The sequence below is a fragment of the Pinus tabuliformis genome, chromosome 2_1, assembly GCF_031772625.1.
Source record: "Pinus tabuliformis cultivar Carrire ecotype Pingquan chromosome 2_1, CPIR1, whole genome shotgun sequence".
In the NCBI taxonomy this organism is placed as follows: domain Eukaryota; kingdom Viridiplantae; phylum Streptophyta; class Pinopsida; order Pinales; family Pinaceae; genus Pinus; species Pinus tabuliformis.
The window spans coordinates 825,540,925-825,561,098 of record NC_142299.1 but is presented as its reverse complement, the minus strand read 5'-3'; the positions used below and the strand labels follow the sequence as shown (position 1 = coordinate 825,561,098).

At 37.6% G+C, this 20,174-nt stretch overlaps 1 protein-coding gene across 14 annotated transcripts; it reads left to right on the top strand.

Annotated features, from left to right (window-relative positions):
* The first annotated feature begins 7,242 nt into the window (after positions 1–7,242).
* Positions 7,243–14,840, top strand: LOC149203197 (uncharacterized). 14 transcript variants are annotated; one of them, XR_016253610.1, is made up of 6 exons: positions 7,243–7,425; positions 7,545–7,586; positions 7,666–7,719; positions 14,091–14,212; positions 14,292–14,345; positions 14,449–14,529. XR_016253610.1 is itself a non-coding variant. In XM_089400140.1 (6 exons), exons 2-6 carry the CDS (start codon positions 7,554–7,556, stop codon positions 14,503–14,505), a joined length of 219 nt encoding a protein of 72 aa, XP_089256266.1. In that variant the 5' UTR covers positions 7,243–7,425; positions 7,545–7,553; the 3' UTR covers positions 14,506–14,840. The 14 variants fall into 14 exon arrangements, 12 of the variants coding, with proteins under 12 accessions (XP_089256266.1, XP_089256260.1, XP_089256263.1 ...); XM_089400140.1 differs by having other exon boundaries at positions 14,157–14,212; positions 14,327–14,345; positions 14,449–14,840; XM_089400134.1 differs by having other exon boundaries at positions 14,141–14,212; positions 14,327–14,345; positions 14,449–14,840.
* The last annotated feature ends 5,334 nt before the right edge of the window (positions 14,841–20,174 follow it).

Genomic DNA, 20,174 nt, shown 5'->3' with positions numbered 1-20,174 from the left:
TCATCCTTGACACCATGTCCATTAATTGCATATCCCCTAGCTTGGCATTAGGGTCCCACACATTCAGGTCTGTGAGGGCCATGTTGTGTAGATAGAAATCTGCCATCTTTGCTTTGTCCTCGGAGGTGCTTTGTTCACACAAATCCATGAACTGCCTATAGGCTTGGAAAGGCATTATGCCTCTTTGTGCCAAAGCTTTTACTTGGAATTGAAGCCATTGATCCTTTAGATAGATGCCATAATATTTGGTTGGTGTTCTGCATTGTAATGCCTCTATGGGTAAGTTGTCCATGTATTCCAAATGAGTCTCTTTCTCCTACAGCTGCCTCCTTAGTAATTCATTCTCATTCTCAAGGTGGCTTCTTGTAATGGCTTCTCTGTCTCTGAGAGCACTTAATTCCTTACACATTTCCTGAGTTTGTCTTCCATGTGGCTAATATCCTCAACTCCTTTGGACTTGGTTATCTGCATCCACCTATGTGTTCTCACTCTCTCTTTCTCCAATTCGAAAAACAATGGAATTGCAAATTTCTGTGGGATTATCTTGCCTCCATCAAGTAGTCTGTAATAGGAGTCAAGTTTAGGTTGGAGATCAGGTTCTTGTAGCTCTTGTACTTCATCTTTCCACAGTTTCAGGGACTCTTCTCTTTTCTCTCCCCTCTCTACCTCCTTTTCTCCCCCTTTTGTCTCTTTTTCCTCCTCCTGCTCTATCTCTTTTTCTACCTCTTGTTCTGTCTCTTCAACTCTCCCCTCCTCTATTTCTTTTCTTTCCTCCTTGCTCTCTTGCTCTGCTATGTCACCACTAGCTTCATCTTCTCCTCCTTGCCGTTCTCCCTCCTCATTGATAGCAGGACTGACATCATAGGTTAATGCCTTGATGTCATCCTTAGTTGTCATATTTCTGAAAACTTCCCATGCTGTAGGGATTATAAGGGTATGGAGGGATTCTTGTACTAGGATCTTGATTAGGCCATGGTGAGCCAGCTGCTGTGAATTTCCTTCTTGTACCTTGGTACTAGAGTCAATGAGGGACTGAAGGAGAAAGTAAGGGATATTGAGCTTTTGATGTGCTAGGGTATCCATGCCATATCTCAATTCTTGGAGGATTCTGAAATGATATCCATAAACAATGTGGTGGGTCCCCTCACAAAAAATGTATTTGATCACTTGGTAGATAACCTCATCCCAGGGATATGGTACACTAGCCCTCCTAATTCCATTTTTGCCTTCAACAAGGGTTTCATTATCTTGGAAAAATTTCCTCTTGGCAGCCTAGCTAATTATTTTCTCATCTTTACTCCAAGGAAACCCAAGAGGAAGGGTAGTGACCCTACTGATGAATTCAAGGTTTATTTCAATGGAGAGGCCTCTAATGGTTACAGTAGCATGATTTCTTATGTGAGGAACCAGAGAAAGAACAAATTCATGAGCAATTTCATCATCAAACCCTCTAAACTTCTCAAAGAAATTCATCCAGTTTCCATTGTAAATATTTCCACCACTTGAGGATGTGCATGGAGTCTAGTGGAGTTAGTGGGCTCTTTTCTCATAAACCCCATATCATACTGCCTGTACTCCTTTTCAAAAACTAGATATGGAGGTGGAGACAAAGAATTTTGAGTGAAATAGAAAAACAGAGGGGACAATGTTTTTTTTTTTTAAGTATTTTTTTTAATGTATTTCTACCCTCTTAAAGACACATTTTATCTTCAACTTAAGACCAACTCTTTCACATTTTGATATTCAACAAAGGGAATTCATGAACCCTACCTCTTCAGACTAAAATTCGTGCCAAAAATCATGTTTCCTCCCTTCAAAATGACTCACTGCCCCTCCTGTAGAAGCCCATTGTCCCTCGTATAGATTTCCTATAGGTGCTCTTGTAGAAAAACTGTAGGGCTCCTGTAGAAAATGTTGAGAACAAAAATATGGAGGAAATCAATGGAGGATGGTGGATATGAGGCTGTGGAGGCATAAGAAGAGTACTATGTGGCTACGTTACGAGGAGAAACTGAAGAAAAGGTGCTGAGAATGTGTGGGGAGGAGTGCTCATTACCTTTTATGGTTGTTTTCAGTTATGAGTGCTGAGTTGGCAAGGTGTACATTTCCCAGATTAGGACCATTGGTCCCCACCTACTTCGTCATCATGACTGCCCTTGTAATCATCCCCTCAATACTTCATCGAAGTTAACTCTTCCTCCCACTACCTGTCCTTCGTATCTTTTGCTTGAGTTGACTGTGCACATGTGTGGGTGATATCTCGGTTAAGTGGAGTCAACTAAATGAAGGTGGCCAAGTTAACTTACCACCTTTCCCTCTTTCGATTTCAACCATCTCGTTTCCTTCGTATGATTCCTAATTACACAAATGTAAATAGAGGAGTGACTTAGCTACTTACCTGTAATCCAAGTGTATTTGTTGCCATCGACTGTGAGGTGCTATGGCTTTCTCTATTGCATGCCTTCATTTTCCTTCATGCATGTTTTCTCTGCTTGCTGATGTGTTGTTGTGTGTTTTTGCAGGTTCTTCTTTTGCTGGAGCTGAGCTACATGTGCCTTTTCAACCTTCAGATGTGTTGTCCCTTGCTGCTGGTGTTGGACTTCTATGGGATCAGCTGCTATAGGAATTCCTACAGGAGCTCCTATAGCTGCTTATCCCCTTGAAACTTCAGTTATTTCCCTGTGCTTGGAGCTCGAGAATGATGCCAGAGGTGGAGATGAAAGATGGATGGATAGTCAGTAAGCTTCAGGTAAAGTTAATGGTGCCTTTTCCTTTGTTTTTTTTCAAAACTGAAAAATTGTTTTTTTGTGTTTTTTCTTGGAAAGGAAAAAAAAAATAATAATAATTCTTGGAGTGTGATGCAGGCTTAGAAATGATGGCAAGGATGTTTGAAGATGGTAAGACGGATTATAGGTTCCTCATGAAGCTTTTCTTGTCCCTCAAGTTGCCTCCTGTAGACACTTTTGGCTCTCTGTAATTCCTACAGGAGCCTCCTGTAGAAAAAACACAGCCTCATATAGAAAACACAGTTTTGGAAGAAGAGGTACAGTGGGGTGAAAGAGACCAAAAATGATATAGGAAGGTGTGGATAAGATGAGATGGATGCTGGTATGAATTTCAGGGTCCCCTTGGCACCTTCTTCTACTCCCTGTAGTCCTCCTGCAAACTTACAATGCAATAAAAATTCATTTTTTCTTTCTCTCTTTTTTTTTTTGAAAACAACTAGGGCACCTCAGAGAGGTTTTCACCTTAATTGCCTGCCCTGGGTGCCTCCAAGGGAGGTTTTCACCCAGGGATCTTATTCTTTTCCTTTTTTTTTAACATCACTCGGCCACCTCAGAAGAGGTTTTCAACCCAATGATGGGACTCAAGTGCCTCATGGAGGTTTTCACTTGAGTCTTTATTTTTTCTCTTTTCTCTTCAATGAGTGGGTGAAGTGGAAGCTAAGACATGCTCCACTACCATCACTGTTTTATTCAAATCTTCAATAAACTCTCGCTTGGTGAGGGGTTTCTTATATACTTTCAACCGGTGTCTATTGAAAAGCATGGGGATGGCTTCATCATCAATGGTTCTGATCAAAACTAAACCATTTTCATTGCATATCTTCACAGTGTAGGGTTCCAGCCATCTTGTCCTCAGCTTGCCTTTGAAATCCTTGTATCTTGAATCATAGAGTAATGCCCAATATCCCTCTTGCAATTGCTTCTCATTGATATTTATGTCATGCCATATCTTTCTCTGAAGATGAACTACCTCTGTATGGAGAAGGGCTTGCAATCTATATTCATGCAATCCATTGAGCTGAAGTAATCTCTCCTTCTGTGCATGGCTGAGGTCTAGGTCTAACTGATCTTCCATCCTTAGGGTATTGAATTCAAACTCTATTCTAGCAAAGCCTTCTTCCCATAGACCAGTTCATAGGGTGTGAACCCGATGGTGGTCTTCTGAATGGGGAAGGTACCCTCTATTCTCTCTCCATTTCCCCTAGCATTTCTATTTTCAGCCATTGGCTCCAGAGGAATGTTTTTTTCTTCTTCTTCCCCTATAGGTTCTTCAAATATGTTTGGATGTTCATTTAAGGGTTATTCTTGATTGTAGCCACCGAAGAAGAGAGAAGGTTGGCTTTGTAAAGCAATGGGGGTGTTGGGAAAAAAATTTCCTATGTTATATCTACTTCTACGAGGCATGAAAGGAAATATTTTTGGTTGGTTTTCTGTTTCTTTTTCCCTACACTAAAAGTACCTGTAGAAACTAAAATTGTGATTGAACAAAACAAATTGCAACTAGCTAAAATGAACTTGTTGAATGGAAATTTGTAGAATTGAAAAGGAAAGCAAGGAAATGCATAACTAAAAGAAAAGAAATGACTAGTCTACTTTTGTCCAAATAAACTATTAGCAGAATGTTGCAATAGGAAATAGAAGAAAGCAGTAATCACAGAATACTCTGATGCTTCCCCAGCAATGGCGCCAAATAGTGGTGAGCGTCCGTATTGTAGCAAGAATGCTGCAACTCCTGGGTTACCAACTCTACTTTTATCAACCTGGTAGTTCATAACAAACTTGGAAGCATTAGTGCTATATGCACAAGTACTAGTTCTCACTGCAGGTTGTCACTTGGTTAGCCAATGCGAGATCACTAGGAGCTCAAGCCAACATCTATAGATTTTAAAAGAAGCTCTACGTGTGATGAAAGGAAAGAAATATTATTCTACAGATGCTATTCTAACTGTAGAAAGGAGAAAGACTGGAATGTAAAGCAAAACCTAGTAAGCCCTAATTAACAAGCTAATTCTACTTTTGCCAAAAACAATATGAAAACCATGAAAAAAATGCCATTACCTACTCAAGGAAGTAAACAACATCTAACCATGCTATTTCTGGAAGTAAATAAGCAAAAAACATATTTTTGGATTTTTATGTGTTTTTATGTGAATTTAACATGCATCTAATTTATTGTGTGTGAGTGTGGTAGCGAACAGGTGGCGTTAGAGGGTGGTTTTGGAGCTTGGGAGGATGTAGGATGGTGTGGATGGGTCCTAGGAGGTCTTAGGTGGCCTTCTGGAGGCTTTTCCCACACTCGACCTTCAAAAGAAAGCCTACAGGAAAAACTACAGAAGGACACAGGAAAACTACAGGAGGAAAACAGGGAAACTACAGGAGGCCTAAAGGAGGAGGCTGAGAGCAATTTTTTCTGTTTTGAGGGTGTGAGAGTGGGTGGAAAAGGTGGATGAAGGTTGGAATTAGATGTTAAGGCGTTTAAGGTCTACCATGAATCACCAAGAGAGAGAAAGATGATTGGGTTTGCTCAAGGAGAGAGGAAGAAGTTCTATGAAAAATGAAGGAAACTAGGGCAGAATTGAAGTGAGGTTTGGGAGACCTATGGGGCATGGATCAGATGGAGGGTGTGATTGCTGGTAAGCTAGCCTATTGCTGGAAGAGATTTGCTGCATAGAAACTGACAGTCAACCAAGAAAATCAAGCATCCAATGAAATGAGTGCATCCTAGGAAAAAAACGTTTTGCATTAAAATGGCCTAAACTATGATGTATAGAAGGAAATGCTAGAAAATGTTGTAAGAAAGGAAAGCATGCAAAAGGACTACTGAAAATCACAAATTGAACATGATAAAGAAGATCTAAGGCAAAGCAAAACTAGGCTATCAACCTACTAGAGAGCTGCAAACACTAGAAGTCCTAGGAATGAGGAAAATCTGTGTTTTTCGGGCAGCGAGAGAGTCTTTGCCTCAAATCATGGTCCCAGAGGGAGGAAGAGAGGCCCAGGCACTGTTTCTAGCCTTTTGAATCTTCTCTGATCACTGCTTAACCAGCTACAAAAAGCACAAATGGAAGCAAGCTACTAAATCATCAAAAAGCAACCTATTCTTAACGATAAGAGAAATACATCTAACAACAAACTAATCTACAAATTGAAGTAAAGCATACAAATACAAGTAAAGAGAAGCTTGCCTGCTTGGATTGGGCCCTAACTCAAGAGCTTCAGCACTCTGAGGTAACTGAGTGCTAGACCACGAGACAATCTTCGTCACAATTGTGACCATGATTATTGACCATGCTAAACCTTGATTGACCATGGTTGATTTCCATATTGAGACAATATTTATCACAATGCAACATTGGATGATGGTTGACCATGCTTGAAATTCATATTGAGACAATCTTTGTCATAATGTGACATTCGACCATTGTTGACCGTGGTTAAGTATGATTGACCATAATTGATCATAGTCAGCCATGTTTCACCAATGTTGACCATGATTGACCATGGTTGATTTTAATATTGAGGAAATATTTCTCACAACACGTCATTGGATCATGGTTTATCGTCATTGATTTTCATATTCAAATAATCGTTGTCACAATGCAGTGTTGGACTATTGCTGACCATGGTTGATTTCCATATTGAGACAATATTTGTCACAATGTGACACTGCACCATGATTGGCCTTGATCATCCTAGATCCATCTTAACTCTAGATCTACCAAGCACCAAGAGGGATCAAATCTCTTTTCACTGTAAAAAAAATTTACACCTCAAGAGAGATTTGATCCTTGTCAAGACATAGTAGATCCATAATTAAGATGGATATGATGATAATTAATTAGAACTTTTAATATTATGTAATAAAAAATAATAAACTATAAACTATATTACATCTTAATGTTTTATATATTTTAAATGAAAAAATATTATAGTTTTTTAAGTTAAAAAAAAAAAATATTATGATATATGGTTTTGATGTTTGAAATAGAAATACATATTTTAAAATACAATATATAATTTAATCGAATTAAAAACAATTCATTAGTCAAAACAATAAATTTGAAGATTAAATTTCTTCTTTAATCTTTTTTTTAAAGATTAAAAGAGATTATATATTTTCACTAAATGAAAATTGTTAAAGTGAATATATTCTATATAACTAAAAGAAATTAAAAAAGTAACATGAATATATTCTATATACAGCTTGAGTGGGTGATGGCACCCAGCCCAACACCTTTATAAAACTATAATAGGTTGATGATTTGTTATGTTTGACAAACGTATGGGAATGATTTATGTAATGGTTGCGTGGTTGATTAAATCATATGACAAGGTTGACACATGTATGAAATGCAAAGGATATTTTAACTTACGGTTGGTGTGACATTTAATGAGTTCATAATGGACAGTACTCGCCTGGGTATTTGCGCTTCCCGCTCATTCCTAGACTCTTCTCTCGGGTTGTTAGATCTTTTGGTCATTTGCCATAGTTTGTCATGGGTTTGTTACCCAAGCTCTGCAAGACTGAATATGTGGTTATGCTGTAAGTCATGGGCGTTTATGCTGGTTTGTCACTGCGTGCATGCTGGTGTTTGCTCCTCGGTCCGTAGATTGTTCTGGCTAGTCCAACGGTGACTTGGTAAGTTCTATGTTGAGCTTTGACTCCTCTGTTTCACAGTGTATATAGGCTACCACATATAAAATTTGGCACTAGTATTCTTATTACAGTTGGCATTTTCAACAATGGCTTTTTCTCAGGTTGGCTCAATGGATTCCTTCGGCTTCCAGCGCAACTCTCAGGTATTCACTCTGTCCCTGATGCAGTTACCAAAGCTTTCTCCCTCAATCTTTAACCTTGCTTGTTCCTTGCTCACCACAGTTAATCATTGTTGTTGCTGGAATGTCTATCTACGGCACTACTGCAAACTCTCAGGTATGGGCCACGGTTCCTTTCAACAGTTCAGTCTTCTCCTCGTTCTGTATTTTCTTTCTTGTTGTGATGTTTTCGTTGATGTTGGCCAACGTTGGTTCTACAAGTACTGAGGGTTGCAGTGGAAGGGTTTGGCCATGATCTTCTCAGCTCTGTCCAGTAGGCTCTACAACTCCTCAATTTTTTTATTGGTTCTCTGTCCGGTTCTGTCAACTCTGGTTTCCACTAGGTCTTGGTAGTTTCCTTGGTTTGTGATTGTCAAACTCTTTCAAACCCTCGCCTAGGGTTTCACCATTCTCAGTTTACGCGTGTTCTAATATATTTGTATGTCGGGGTCGAAACCCTCTCCCACGGTTTGTAATCCATGGTTTTGTTTGTATACAACCAAGTTCAATATTTCTGTTCCATGAATCCTTGAGGTTCTTGAAATGAGGACAATACAGAATGATGTAATAATATAAATTTTAATTTACCAGGAATCGTCGTGACTTGTATTCTCCGGTCTTGTTGTTGGGACTGCTATTATGTGTTGTCGGTTTATTAATTGAAATGTTTTGTGCCACCTTTCCGAATGCTATAGACGTGTTGATGATTCGGTAGAATTAATGACTCTTTCATTCGAGCTTGACTTCTTGGCCGGTAACGGTTCTCGTTTATGTTTACTCCTGGTGTTGTCTTCGTCTTTGTTACGGGAAGACTACAAACTCTTGTGCTGTTTTGCTCCTTAATATGGTTAATTGAATTGATTACCCTTCTCGGGAAACATAACAGAAAATAACTATTTTATAGATCCTGTAGTTAGTAGCTATACATATTCAAACCATTTTTAGTCAGATTTTAATAAATGAAAATAGACATACAGATGGACAGCAATTTGGATTTATCTGTTGTTATTCTTTTTATTAGAGTGTGAGTGGTCTTCAACTGAGAAAACCCCTCTATCATTTTGTCCTGTTACATTTATAGTTTTCTATTTCAGTTAATAAAATCATACAGTTGTGCTTTTCAGTTAAACTGTTAAAGTTATTTAGTTGCTGGTCCTTTGTCCACATTAGGACAAGATTTTCTTTCCAAATACATTGTCATTTTCCTTTAAAAATGAAACAATAATCTTGAACTATTAACAACAGACAAACACTTATTCCTAACTGTTCAACTACCTTTAACTAGGTGAAAGAGAATAAAAGTAAAAAACCCTACCTACTTTCTTGTTAATCAACATAAAGACTATTAAAAGTAAATTCAACTTTCCTATGACCTGGCAGAGACTTCACCTGGTCATGGTGAGCTAGATGCTCCTGCATCAGCCTCCCGGGGCAAAAGGAAATCATGGATTTGATCCATGAGCTTCTCGACAGAAGTACCTGTCTGTTCGATCTGCTTGGCATCAAGCCACGAACTGTCCTTAATTGGACGGTTCTTCCACTTGACTAGGTACTGTAAATATTCCTTCCGCCGAGTTCATTTAGCCACCTGAGTGTCAAGAATGCTCTCAATCTCGGGAGGTTGAACGTAAGGCATCTATCTCTTCCAAGATTCTCCTTCATCCTCAGTGTTTCGTGTGGGTCACGTGGTTCCATCTTCTTCCTTCACCTCTGGGTCAGCTGTGTAGGGAAACAGGTCTGCTACATTAAAAATAGGCGAAATGCCTATCCCTGGTGGCAACTGGATCTTGTAGGCATTTGCTGAAAACTTCCAAAGGATTTTGCAGGGTCTTATCTTCTTGTACTTTAATTTATTGTATGTACCTTTAGGAAAATGTTCTTTGCATAAATGTGCGAGGACTTCGTCTCCTACATTGAACTGCACCTCCCTTCTCTGCAAATCTGCTTGTTGTTTATACTTTAAGCTGTTGTCCTGCAATTTAAGTTTCACCTGTTCATGCAAATCCCTCATTGCGTTAGCGAAATATTCTCCATCTGTGCTTCACCTTTCTTGCAGTCTAAGATCCCGCAGTTCATGCACTCCGTGAGGATGCATGCCGTACAAGATTTGGAAAGGGCTCAAGCATGTGCTACAGTTAGGTGAATTGTTGTAAGCGAATTCTGCCTGTGCCAGCACTCGATCCCACATCCGCGAATTCTCTCCCACTAGACTCCATAACATATTCCCTAAACTCCTATTTACAACTTTTGTTTGTCCATTCGTCTGCGGATGGTAAGTAGAAATGTAACTCAGCTGAGTATCCATCTTTTTCCATAGGGTACACCAAAAATGTCCCGTAAACTTCACGTCCCTCTCTGACAAGATGGATTTGGGTAATCTGTGTAACCTGAAAATCTCATTAAAAAACAAGTGGGCCACGTGGGTGGCATCACTGGTCTTCGTGCAAGGAACAAAATGTGCCATTTTCCAGAATCTGTCCACTACTACCATTACCGAATCGTATCCTTGCTGTGTAGCCTAAGACGAAGTCCAAGCTGACTGATTCCCATGGTCTGCCTGGAATGGGTAACGGTGTATACAGTCCTGCGTTCTGACTGTGACCCTTTGCTGACTGGCACACTTTGCATCTGGCTACAAATCGTCACACATCCCTCTGCATCCTTGGCCAAAAGTAGAAGTGTCTGAGCTTCTCGAGTGTTTTATCCACGCTCAAATGTATGGCCAAACCTCCGCTATGCCATTCTCAAATAATGTTCTCCCTCATCGAGCAGTCAGGTATGTACAGTTGTCCTCCCTTGAACCGCAACTTCTCCTGCAAATTGTAGTCTAACCAAGGGTTGTTATCGCTCACCAAGGGGTTCTGGCATGCCTCATAGGCCTCCTTAAAGTCTGCGTCCGTCTGGTACAAATCGCGTAATTGCTCAAACCCCAGCACTTGCATAGTGCTTTCCTGCAGAAGTAGAGCTTTCCTGCTCAGTGCATCTGCTACTTTATTAGCTTGCTCACTAATATGTTTTAACACAAAATTGAAACTCTGCAGATACTCCACCCATTTGGCATGTTTGTGGTTCAGTTTGTGCTGTTGCATTATGTACTGTAGTGGAGAGTTATCTGAAAACAACATGAACTCATTTCCTAACAGATAATGCCTCCAGTGCTTTAGTGCCTATATGACCACATAAAACTCCTTATCATACTATGAGTATTTTTGTCTGCTCTCATTCAGCTTCTCATTGAAGAATGCTATGGGCTTATCCTCCTGACTGAGAACAGCTCCAATTGTTGTCCCGCTGGCATCACAGCGAACCTGAAATAACTTCTTGAAATCTGGTAATCTCAGGATCGACCTCTCAGTAATTTTTTTCTTTAACAACTGGAAACTTCTCTCCGCTGCTTCTATCCACCGAAAAGGCTGGCTGGCCTTTTTAATAGTATCCAACATTGGCGCACAAATCTCGCTGAAATTCCTTATGAACTTTCTATAAAAGCTTGCTAATCCATGAAAGCTACGTACCTCAAACAAGTTTTTTAGAGATGGCTAATTCACTATCACTGCCACCTTCTCCGGATTTCATTTTCTGCTATTAAAAGCCCCAAATAAATCAATTCCTTCTGCACAAAAGTACATTTCTTCAAGTTTATTAGCAGTTTGTTCTGCTACAATTTCTCTAACACCTTACGCACATGTTGAAGGTGTTCTTCCCTTGTCCTGCTGAAAATAAGTATGTCATCCAAATAAACTATCACAAACTTCCCAATATACTCCAGCATCTCATTCATTAGTCTCATGAATGTACTAGGCGCATAGATCATCCCAAATGGCATGACCAACCATTCGTACAACCCCTCATTCGTCTTAAAGGCTGTCTTCCACTTGTCCCCCTCACGTATTCAAATTTTATGGTACCCATTCTTCAAGTCTATCTTGGAGAAATACGCTGCCCCGCTTAAACAATCCATCATATCATCCATCTGTGGTAGCAGAAACTTGTACCGAATGGTGATCTTGCTGATGGCCCTTGAGTCATTGCACATCCGCCATTCTCCTCCCTTCTTGGGAGCAAGGACTGTTGGAATAGAACAAGGGCTTAAGCTTCCTCTTATCAATCCCTTGTCCAATAGTTCTTGCACCTGCTTCCTGATTTCTTCATTGTCCTTGGAGCTCATTCGGTATGCCGCTTTGTTCGGAAACTAGCTCCGGGTATGATGTCAATGTGATGACTTATGCTCCTTTTGGGGGGTAACTTGTCTGGCAAGTCATCTACAACGATGTTCGTAAAATCTTCCATCATTTGTTGGATCTCCATAGGTAAATCTATTATCTCTGTATGCAATAACATTGTCTTTGCCTTCTTCACCACTGCGTAACCTATCTCACTATCCTCAATCTATCTTAAAAATTGTTTTCCACTCACCAACAATGCTCTTGTTTCACTTGTCTCAGCTGCCCCTTCTTCTTTGATGGGCACAAGCATATGCTTGACTCCATCCTTCACAAATTTATAACAGTTCGTCACTCCATCGTGTACCACTTTCCTATCGTATTGCCACGGTCTGCCCAATAGTATGTGACATACATCCATTGGCATGATGTCACAGACAACTTTGTCCTTGTATCTACCTATTTGAAACTCCACCTCGCACTGTTCATCTACCAGTAACTGATGGCCTTTTTGCAGCCATGAAACTCTGTAGGGTTTGGGATGTTTCAAACGTTTCAATTCTAGTTTTTCTACCATCTCTGTAGACACTAAATTGTCAGTACTACTGCTGTCAATAATTAATTTATAGCACTTACCCCGCGATTTACAAACTGTTCTGAATAGATCCTTTTAGTGTGTCTGGTCGGTGATGTCTTTAACTGGTTTTAACAACACTTTATGCAGCACTAAAGCTTCCCCTGTCTCTGGAACATTCTCTTCTTCTTGGGGAGGTGCTGCTGCTTCTCCTGGCTGTGCAATGTATGCACCCCGCTGTCCAGCTTGTTCTGCTTCCAGACACTCAAATGATCTATGTCCCCATTTATGACATTGATAACATTGGTAACTAGCCCCTCTTCCTTGGCCGTTACCTCTGCCCCGCTAGGATGACCTTCCACCCCTTGCACTAACACCTCTATCCGCTGATCCAGAAGCTCTGGAACTGCTACCTTCCTCATTATTACTAGCAATCCGCCCTCTTCCATAGGACTGGCCTTTCCCTCTGCTGGCTCCTCGTACTCTCCAGGCGTTCTGCCTTCTGGTGATTTTCTCCTCAGCCTTCATCGCACTCTGATACACTTCCTCAGTGTTATTCGGTGAAAAAATACTAATTTCATCCAAAATATCCAACCTTAATCCATTAACATACTTAGTTGTCCTTTCCGTTGTATCTTCTGTATATCCGGCCTGCAAATTCACTCAGTAGAACTCCTCCGTATATTCCCTTACCGTTAATCCTTTTTGCCTCAGATTCTGCACCTGTTTGTGTAGCACAATCTGATAGTCCCTTCGCAGAAATCTGCCTTTTAACTTGGCCACCATCCTTTGACAAGGTTTTGATCGGCAGTTTGTTCATTCTTTTCCTCTCGTTTTGGACATTGTCCCACCATAGGGCTGCGTGTCCTTTCAATTTCATCGCAGCGAACCGAACTCTGTGGTCTTCGCTGATTTCCTCGCACTCGAAGTACTTATCCATCTCACTAATCCAGTCTAGTAAGACTTTGATAGATAGGCTGTCGTCATATGTCGGGAGTTCTGGCTTGGGTTTACTGCTTGCTACTAGAACAGACCTCAACAATCTCACTTCTGTAGATTCACCTTCTTGTCCATCTGCTACTACTTCAAGTTCTTCCTCACTCTTGTCACCTATCTCCGGGTCTCTTCGTCTACCTGCTTGTACTGCCTCCAAACAGGCAGCAAGAATTCGAATCTCCTCTCTCAATCCTTCATCTGCCAAACTGCGAGCACCTCTGCCACCTCAACCATGACCTTGTCGCCCTACTTCCATATCCTCAGTCAACTTTACCTGCTCTGATATCACTTTGATCGCACCCAGCCCAACACCTTTATAAAACTATAATAGGTTAATGATTTTTTATGTTTGACAAACGTATGGGAATGATTTCTGTAATGGTTGCATGATTGATTAAATCATATGACAAGGTTGACACATGTATCAAATGCAAAGGATATTTTAACTTACGGTTGGTGTCACATTTAATGAGTTCATAATGGACAGTACTCGTCTGGGTATTCACGCTTCCCACTCATTCCTAGACTCTTCTCCCGGGTTGTCAGCTCTTTTGGTAATTTGCCATAGTTTTTTGTTGGTTTGTCACCCAAGCTCTGCAAGACTGAATATGTGGTTATGCTGTAAGTCGTGGATGCTTCTGCTGGTTTGTCTCTGTGTGCATGCTGGTGTTTGCTCCTCAGTCCGTAGATTGTCTTAGCTCATCCAACGGTGACTTGGTAAGTTCTTTGTTGAGATTTGACTCCTCTCTGTCACAGTGTATACAGGCTGCCACATATAAACTTCAACACTGGTATTCTTATTACAGTTGGCATTTTCAACAGTGGCTTGTTCTCAGGTTGGCTCAAAGGCTTCCTTCGGCTTCCGGCGTGACTCTCAGGTATTTACTCTGTCCCAGCGGCGGTTACCAAAGCTTTCTCCCTCAATCTTTAACCTTGCTTGTTACTTGCTCGCCACAGTTAATCGTTTCTATTGCTGGAATGTCTGTCTACAGCACTACTACAAACCCTCAAGTATGGGCCACGGTTCCTTTCAACAGTTCAGTCTTCTTCTCGTTCTACATTTTCTTTCTTGTTGTGATGTTTTCGCTGACGCTGGCCAACATTGGTTCTACAGGTAATGAGGGTTGCAGTGGGAGGGTTCCGCAATGCTCTTCTCGGCTCTGTCCGGTAGGCTCTGCCACTCCTCAATTTTTTTTGTTGGTTCTCTGTCCGGTTCTGTCAACTCTGGTTTCCAATAGGTCTTGGTAGTTTCCTTGGTTTGTGACTGTCAAAATCTTTCAAACCCTTGCCTAGGGTTTCACCTTTCTCACTCTACGTGTGTTCTGCTGTATTTGTATGTCGGGGTCGAAACCCTCTCCTAGGGTTTGTAATCCAGGGTTTTGTTTGTATACAACCCAGTTCAATATTTCTGTTCCACGAATCCTTGTGGTTCTGGAAATGAGGACAATACAGAATGATGTAATAATATAAATTATAATTTACCGGGAATCGTCGTGACTTGTATTCTCTGGTCTTGTCGTTGGGACTGCTATTATGTGTTGTCGATTTATTAATTGAAATGTTTTGTGCCACCTTGCTGAATGTTGTAGACGTGTTAATGGTTTGGTAGAATTAATGACTGTTTCGTTCGAGCTTGACTTCTTGGCCGGTAACGGTTCTGGTTTATGTTTACTCCTGGTGTCGTCTTCGTCTCTGTTACGGGAAGACTGCAAACTCTTGTGTTGTTCTGCTCCTTAATATGGTTAATTGAATTGATTACCCTTCTCTAGAAACATAACAGAAAAGAACTATTTTATAGATCGTGTACTTAGTAGCTATATATATTCAAACTGCTTTCAGTCGAATTTTAATAAATAAAAATAGACATACAGATGGACAACAATTTGGATTTCTCCGTTGTTATTCTTTTTATTACAGTGTGAGTGGTCTTCAACTGAAAAAACCCCTCTATCATTTAGTCCTGTTACATTTATAGTTTTCTGTTTCAGTTAATAAAATCGTACAGTTGTGCTTTTCAGTTAAACTGTTACAGTTATTTAGTTGCTGGTCCTTTGTCCACGTTAGGACATGATTTTCTTTCCAGATACATTGTCGTTTTCCTTTAAAAATGACAGAATAATCTTGAACTGTTAACAACAGACAAACGCTTATTCCTAACTGTTCAACTACCTTTAACTAGGTGAAAGAGAATAAAAGTAATAAACTCTACCTACTTTCCTGTCAATCAACATAAAAGTAAATTCAACTTTCCTGTGACCTGGCAGAGACTTCACCCGGTCATGTTGAGCTAGAAGCTCCTGCATCAGTGGGCTTAATGGTTAAGAGCATGTGTTTCCTCTTAAGAGGTCAGAGGTTGAAAACTAGAGGGGGGTAGAGTATGTATGCCTTCATAAACTTAACAGTCAAATCACTATGCAAAGGTGGGTCCCTTGTCCCACAAACAAAGGAGTCTGTGACCTTAAAAATAGATATTATTATTATTATTATTATAACTAAAAGAAATTTAAGAAATAACATTGATAAATAATTCAAATTGGACACATCTTCCTTTTTCTTAGACCCAGAATTGAAATTTGGAAAAAATATAAATTTATCTTTCTTATTTAGTAATAAAAATATAAAAATATGTTGTTATAGTATATTATTAACTTCAATAAAATTGTAAATTAAAAAAATGTAAATTATTATAAGAACGTCTAACAAACTTGAAGTATAATAAAGAAATTAATATGATGTTAACAATGTTTATTAACATTATTTTCTTTAGTATATATTATTTAATCATGATTTTTCATTTAGCAGTTGATAAACATTTATTGTAAAATTAAATTACGTAATCATGATTTTCATTTAAATGTTGATAAAAATTGATTCAAAATACTATGTAGAAATATCACTATGTTCATTACTTCTTGGGAATGGGGACATAAAAATTTGGTCACAAATTATTCCATAATTAAAGTGTATTTATTTCCTATTACATTTTTGGAAACTTGCTGCCTGATGCCACCTAATGAGAAAAATTTCCCACTAAATTAGTCATCTTCTTGTATTTTTTTGTTACATTTGTTACATGTATCTTATTAATGATAATATAAATGAGAAGTCGAGATTAAAATGTTTGAAATGTACTGAGGTAAATTAATCAATAGAGCACATAGTTGTATCCCTAGATCCACTAGTCTATTTGGCATCATTCTTTATAATGGCCAAATTAATAGACACGTGTAATTCTTCGAAGTTATTTAGAATTATCATTAAAAACACCCTTGAATTGTAACTTGAGTTCAACATTGTAGGGAAAAACATACACTCATTTTAATAGATATGAGTGAGGTTCCCTAATGGAACATATTTTTTTCACCATTATGTCATTTGTGAGAGATTATGTATCATATCATTTAGTCATTTGAGCATCCTCTTGCAATAGTTTTACATACTAAGTAAATAAATACAATTAAAAATAATATCTCATTATATTTACACAGTACATATGATGGCGTATAGGATGGCGTATGAAGATGCTCCATCAAAGCATTACATTATTGTGGTTTTCAAGATTGTGCATATACTCCAAAAATCTATATATATATTCCTATCTAAATTACTTTTGCACTTGTTTACCTTGCACACATTCACGATGCCCACCTCTATGTTATGCCCTGCACAGATTTAAATATCTATGGAATAAACATACTTGCATTAAAACGTAATTATGCATGTATTATCATTGTGGGAATGTTTCTCTATTTAAAATAAAATAAGAATTCAAGAGATGGGAGAGTTTCCATTCGAGGTGGGCTTTATTTTAGATATCGTTTTTTATATTCGTTAGATAAAATAGTTGGCATATATTCTTCATCATCTAAATAGAGTGTTTATTTATTTGGATGGAATGAATATCGATATAAAATAGAATTATAATTTCAAATAATATGGAAATAAATTAATTTTTAGATAAAATTTGAAATATAGTCGGTAAGCTTAGAATTATTAGAGAGTTATATCATAATTTCCTTGATATTTTTGCTCAAGATGGCCCACCATCATATCTCAAGATTAATGACGATGTGTAAATGTGATGTTAACCATCACATCCTAGCATTAAGTATTGAAATTCACTCATGGATGATTGGCCCATAAATTGGTTGATAGTCACATTGTGATGGTCTCATGTAATGTGATTTGTCGATAGTCACATAGTGGAGGATGTAATGTGATTTGCGTTATTGATTTAATGTTGGATATAGTTATCATATTTTCATTTAATATGGAAGAAGGTTTATTATTTCTATTTTTTCTTTGTTTTCGACCAATGGAATCTGATAAATATATTCTTTTAATTTTAAATTTATATCGATAAAATTCTTTTTTTTGGGTAAATGGTTTATTATTATTATTTTTGCCCATTAAATCACCGAGAGAAATTTTGGTTAAAATTATAAATTTATATGGATAAAATTGTTATTTTTTAATCTAAATAGTTTATTGTTTTTAATTATTTGTGTAATTGACAAATGAAGTCTGATAAGGAAATTTTTGTTAAAATTATAAATTTACATCGATAAAATTGTTATTTTTTAATCTAAATAGTTTATTTTTTTTATTTATTTTTGTAATTGACCAATGAAATTGATAAATAAATTTTGATTAAAATTACCAATTTATATTAATAAAATTGTTATTTTTAATGTAAATTTAAATATAATAGCCTTAGAATTGAATATATATTTCATTATATAATATTAACATTGATATTGATATTTGTAATTTTGATTAGATTTTACATAAGAATACCAATATTTTTTCAATATTTTAAAAACCATAAAAATAATCATTGAAATTATATTTTTCATATTACAGGTTATAATGTTTTAAATTTAGTTATTAGAATAAACAACAAATTTTTTATATAGAATTTTATATATAAAACGAATAGGGACAAATGAAAGTAGTTTTCCCCCATGGGGTTTCTTTTTTATCAATCCTAGCATGTTTAAGAATCTCTACCAATATGAAAGGTTTACAATCCTTTCCAATTTCAGTGAGAGACTCATATAGCTTCTAAGCTATGACAATGTGTACCGAACGCAGGGTTCAATGACCTTACAAACTAAGCAATAAACTGCATTAGTTGATATCTTAAATGCTTTTCAGATGCATGTAGCTACAAAAGCCTACCGGAGGCTGCTCCATTAAAGGAGACCACGCCATCACGCACCTGATATCTCCTCATGTTACAAACTTATATCGATGTTCCAGTCGTTCGGTGCAGCGCTACTGTATGAGTATGATCAACATAAAGAGGGGCAAATCTGTCGGCAATCATACAATCTGTTGTCGCTTCTAGTTGAAGCAGCTGTTTGGAAACGTTCCTAATTAGTTTTCGCTAATTACGCTACCTACATAATTTAATCCAAAAAATTATTGAGAGAATTTACAAGAATGGTCACAATCAACATGCCTCTTTAAAAGGGTGGCCAGTTAGTTCCTGGTCGAATGTGGGAAGAGAACTAATATACTGGAGCTTCATTGAAAGAATCTGCAATAAACAGCTTTTCAAATATTAATTAAGATAATCCAGCAACTAAATAAATTCCAATAACGCACATAAATATTGCTTTTTTTCTGACATTTTAGCTAGTAACTTTTACCTCAATTTGGTTCTGCAAGGACTGCACGTAGTTGATGATTTCCTCGAGCAAAAGAGTCTTGTTTGTAGCCTGACATCTCCCGCACACCGTTTAAATGTTTATTTCAATGATCCAAGTCATATCAATCATGAATAAGATATATTCAGATGCTAACCTTATTGAGATACTAACCTTGAAGTTAACTAACAGAGAAAAGAAAATATTATTAATACAACCAAAAACCAAATGAGCATATGTGATTGATATACATCAATGAGTATCATTTTTTTATTTTTAAAATTAATAGTTATAACACAAACGTTTTTTTTATAAATCTAATCACTTATTTATTATTTGATAATTTAGATAATAGTAATTTGATAATTATCTTAAGTAAATGTGAAAATTAAACATATTCACATACTGCAACTTGTTATTAAGTAATTTATATGATAACAGTATGATAAGGTAAACCTAAATTTGAAATACAAGCTCATTATTAGTTGAATTTCCATCCGACGGACTACTGCACAAGAACGAGTGAATGTCTTTCATTTACAACTATAAAATAAACATTTGAAGAAAAAACGGTTAATCTAAAACTTTCAGTCAAAAGAAGTGTATAAGCATAATTAATTAAAATTTCTTGCTACCTCTAATCTGTATGTACCTTGTACTTATTTTACAGTGATAAATGAATCCAAATAACAAGAGAATACAGTTCTGTTTTTGTTTTTCAAAAGGAAATTGTGTATTAGTTTATAAATAGTTAATAAAGAGATGCGCGGTTTTCTTTCCAGAAGATTAAACATTAAATTTATTTGTTATGAAAACCTACGATCACAGAGGTTATACCTGGTCGCAACCTGGAACAAGTTTTCGTAAGGTATTCATACGATCGCTGATTTTCTTCCTCCTAACCTGCATTTGATGAGCATTTAATAGAAATAAACTTCTATGTATTATTAGATATGGAAAGAGTAAAAACTAGTGTTATTTACGTAGTTTTACCCTTTCTGCAAGGCTATGACTATCGGTAGCCTGTCCTCTTCCTGCTCTTACGTATATGCAGTCATTTCCAGACTTTGCATTTGGTTCCTTCGCTACAATATTGGGCAGCAATCCCGGAGTGACCTGCCTTGTAACATCTATGTCAGTGCGCAATTTCTCTTCACGATCTTTGGAAGAAAAAGCTTTGTGTCTATCC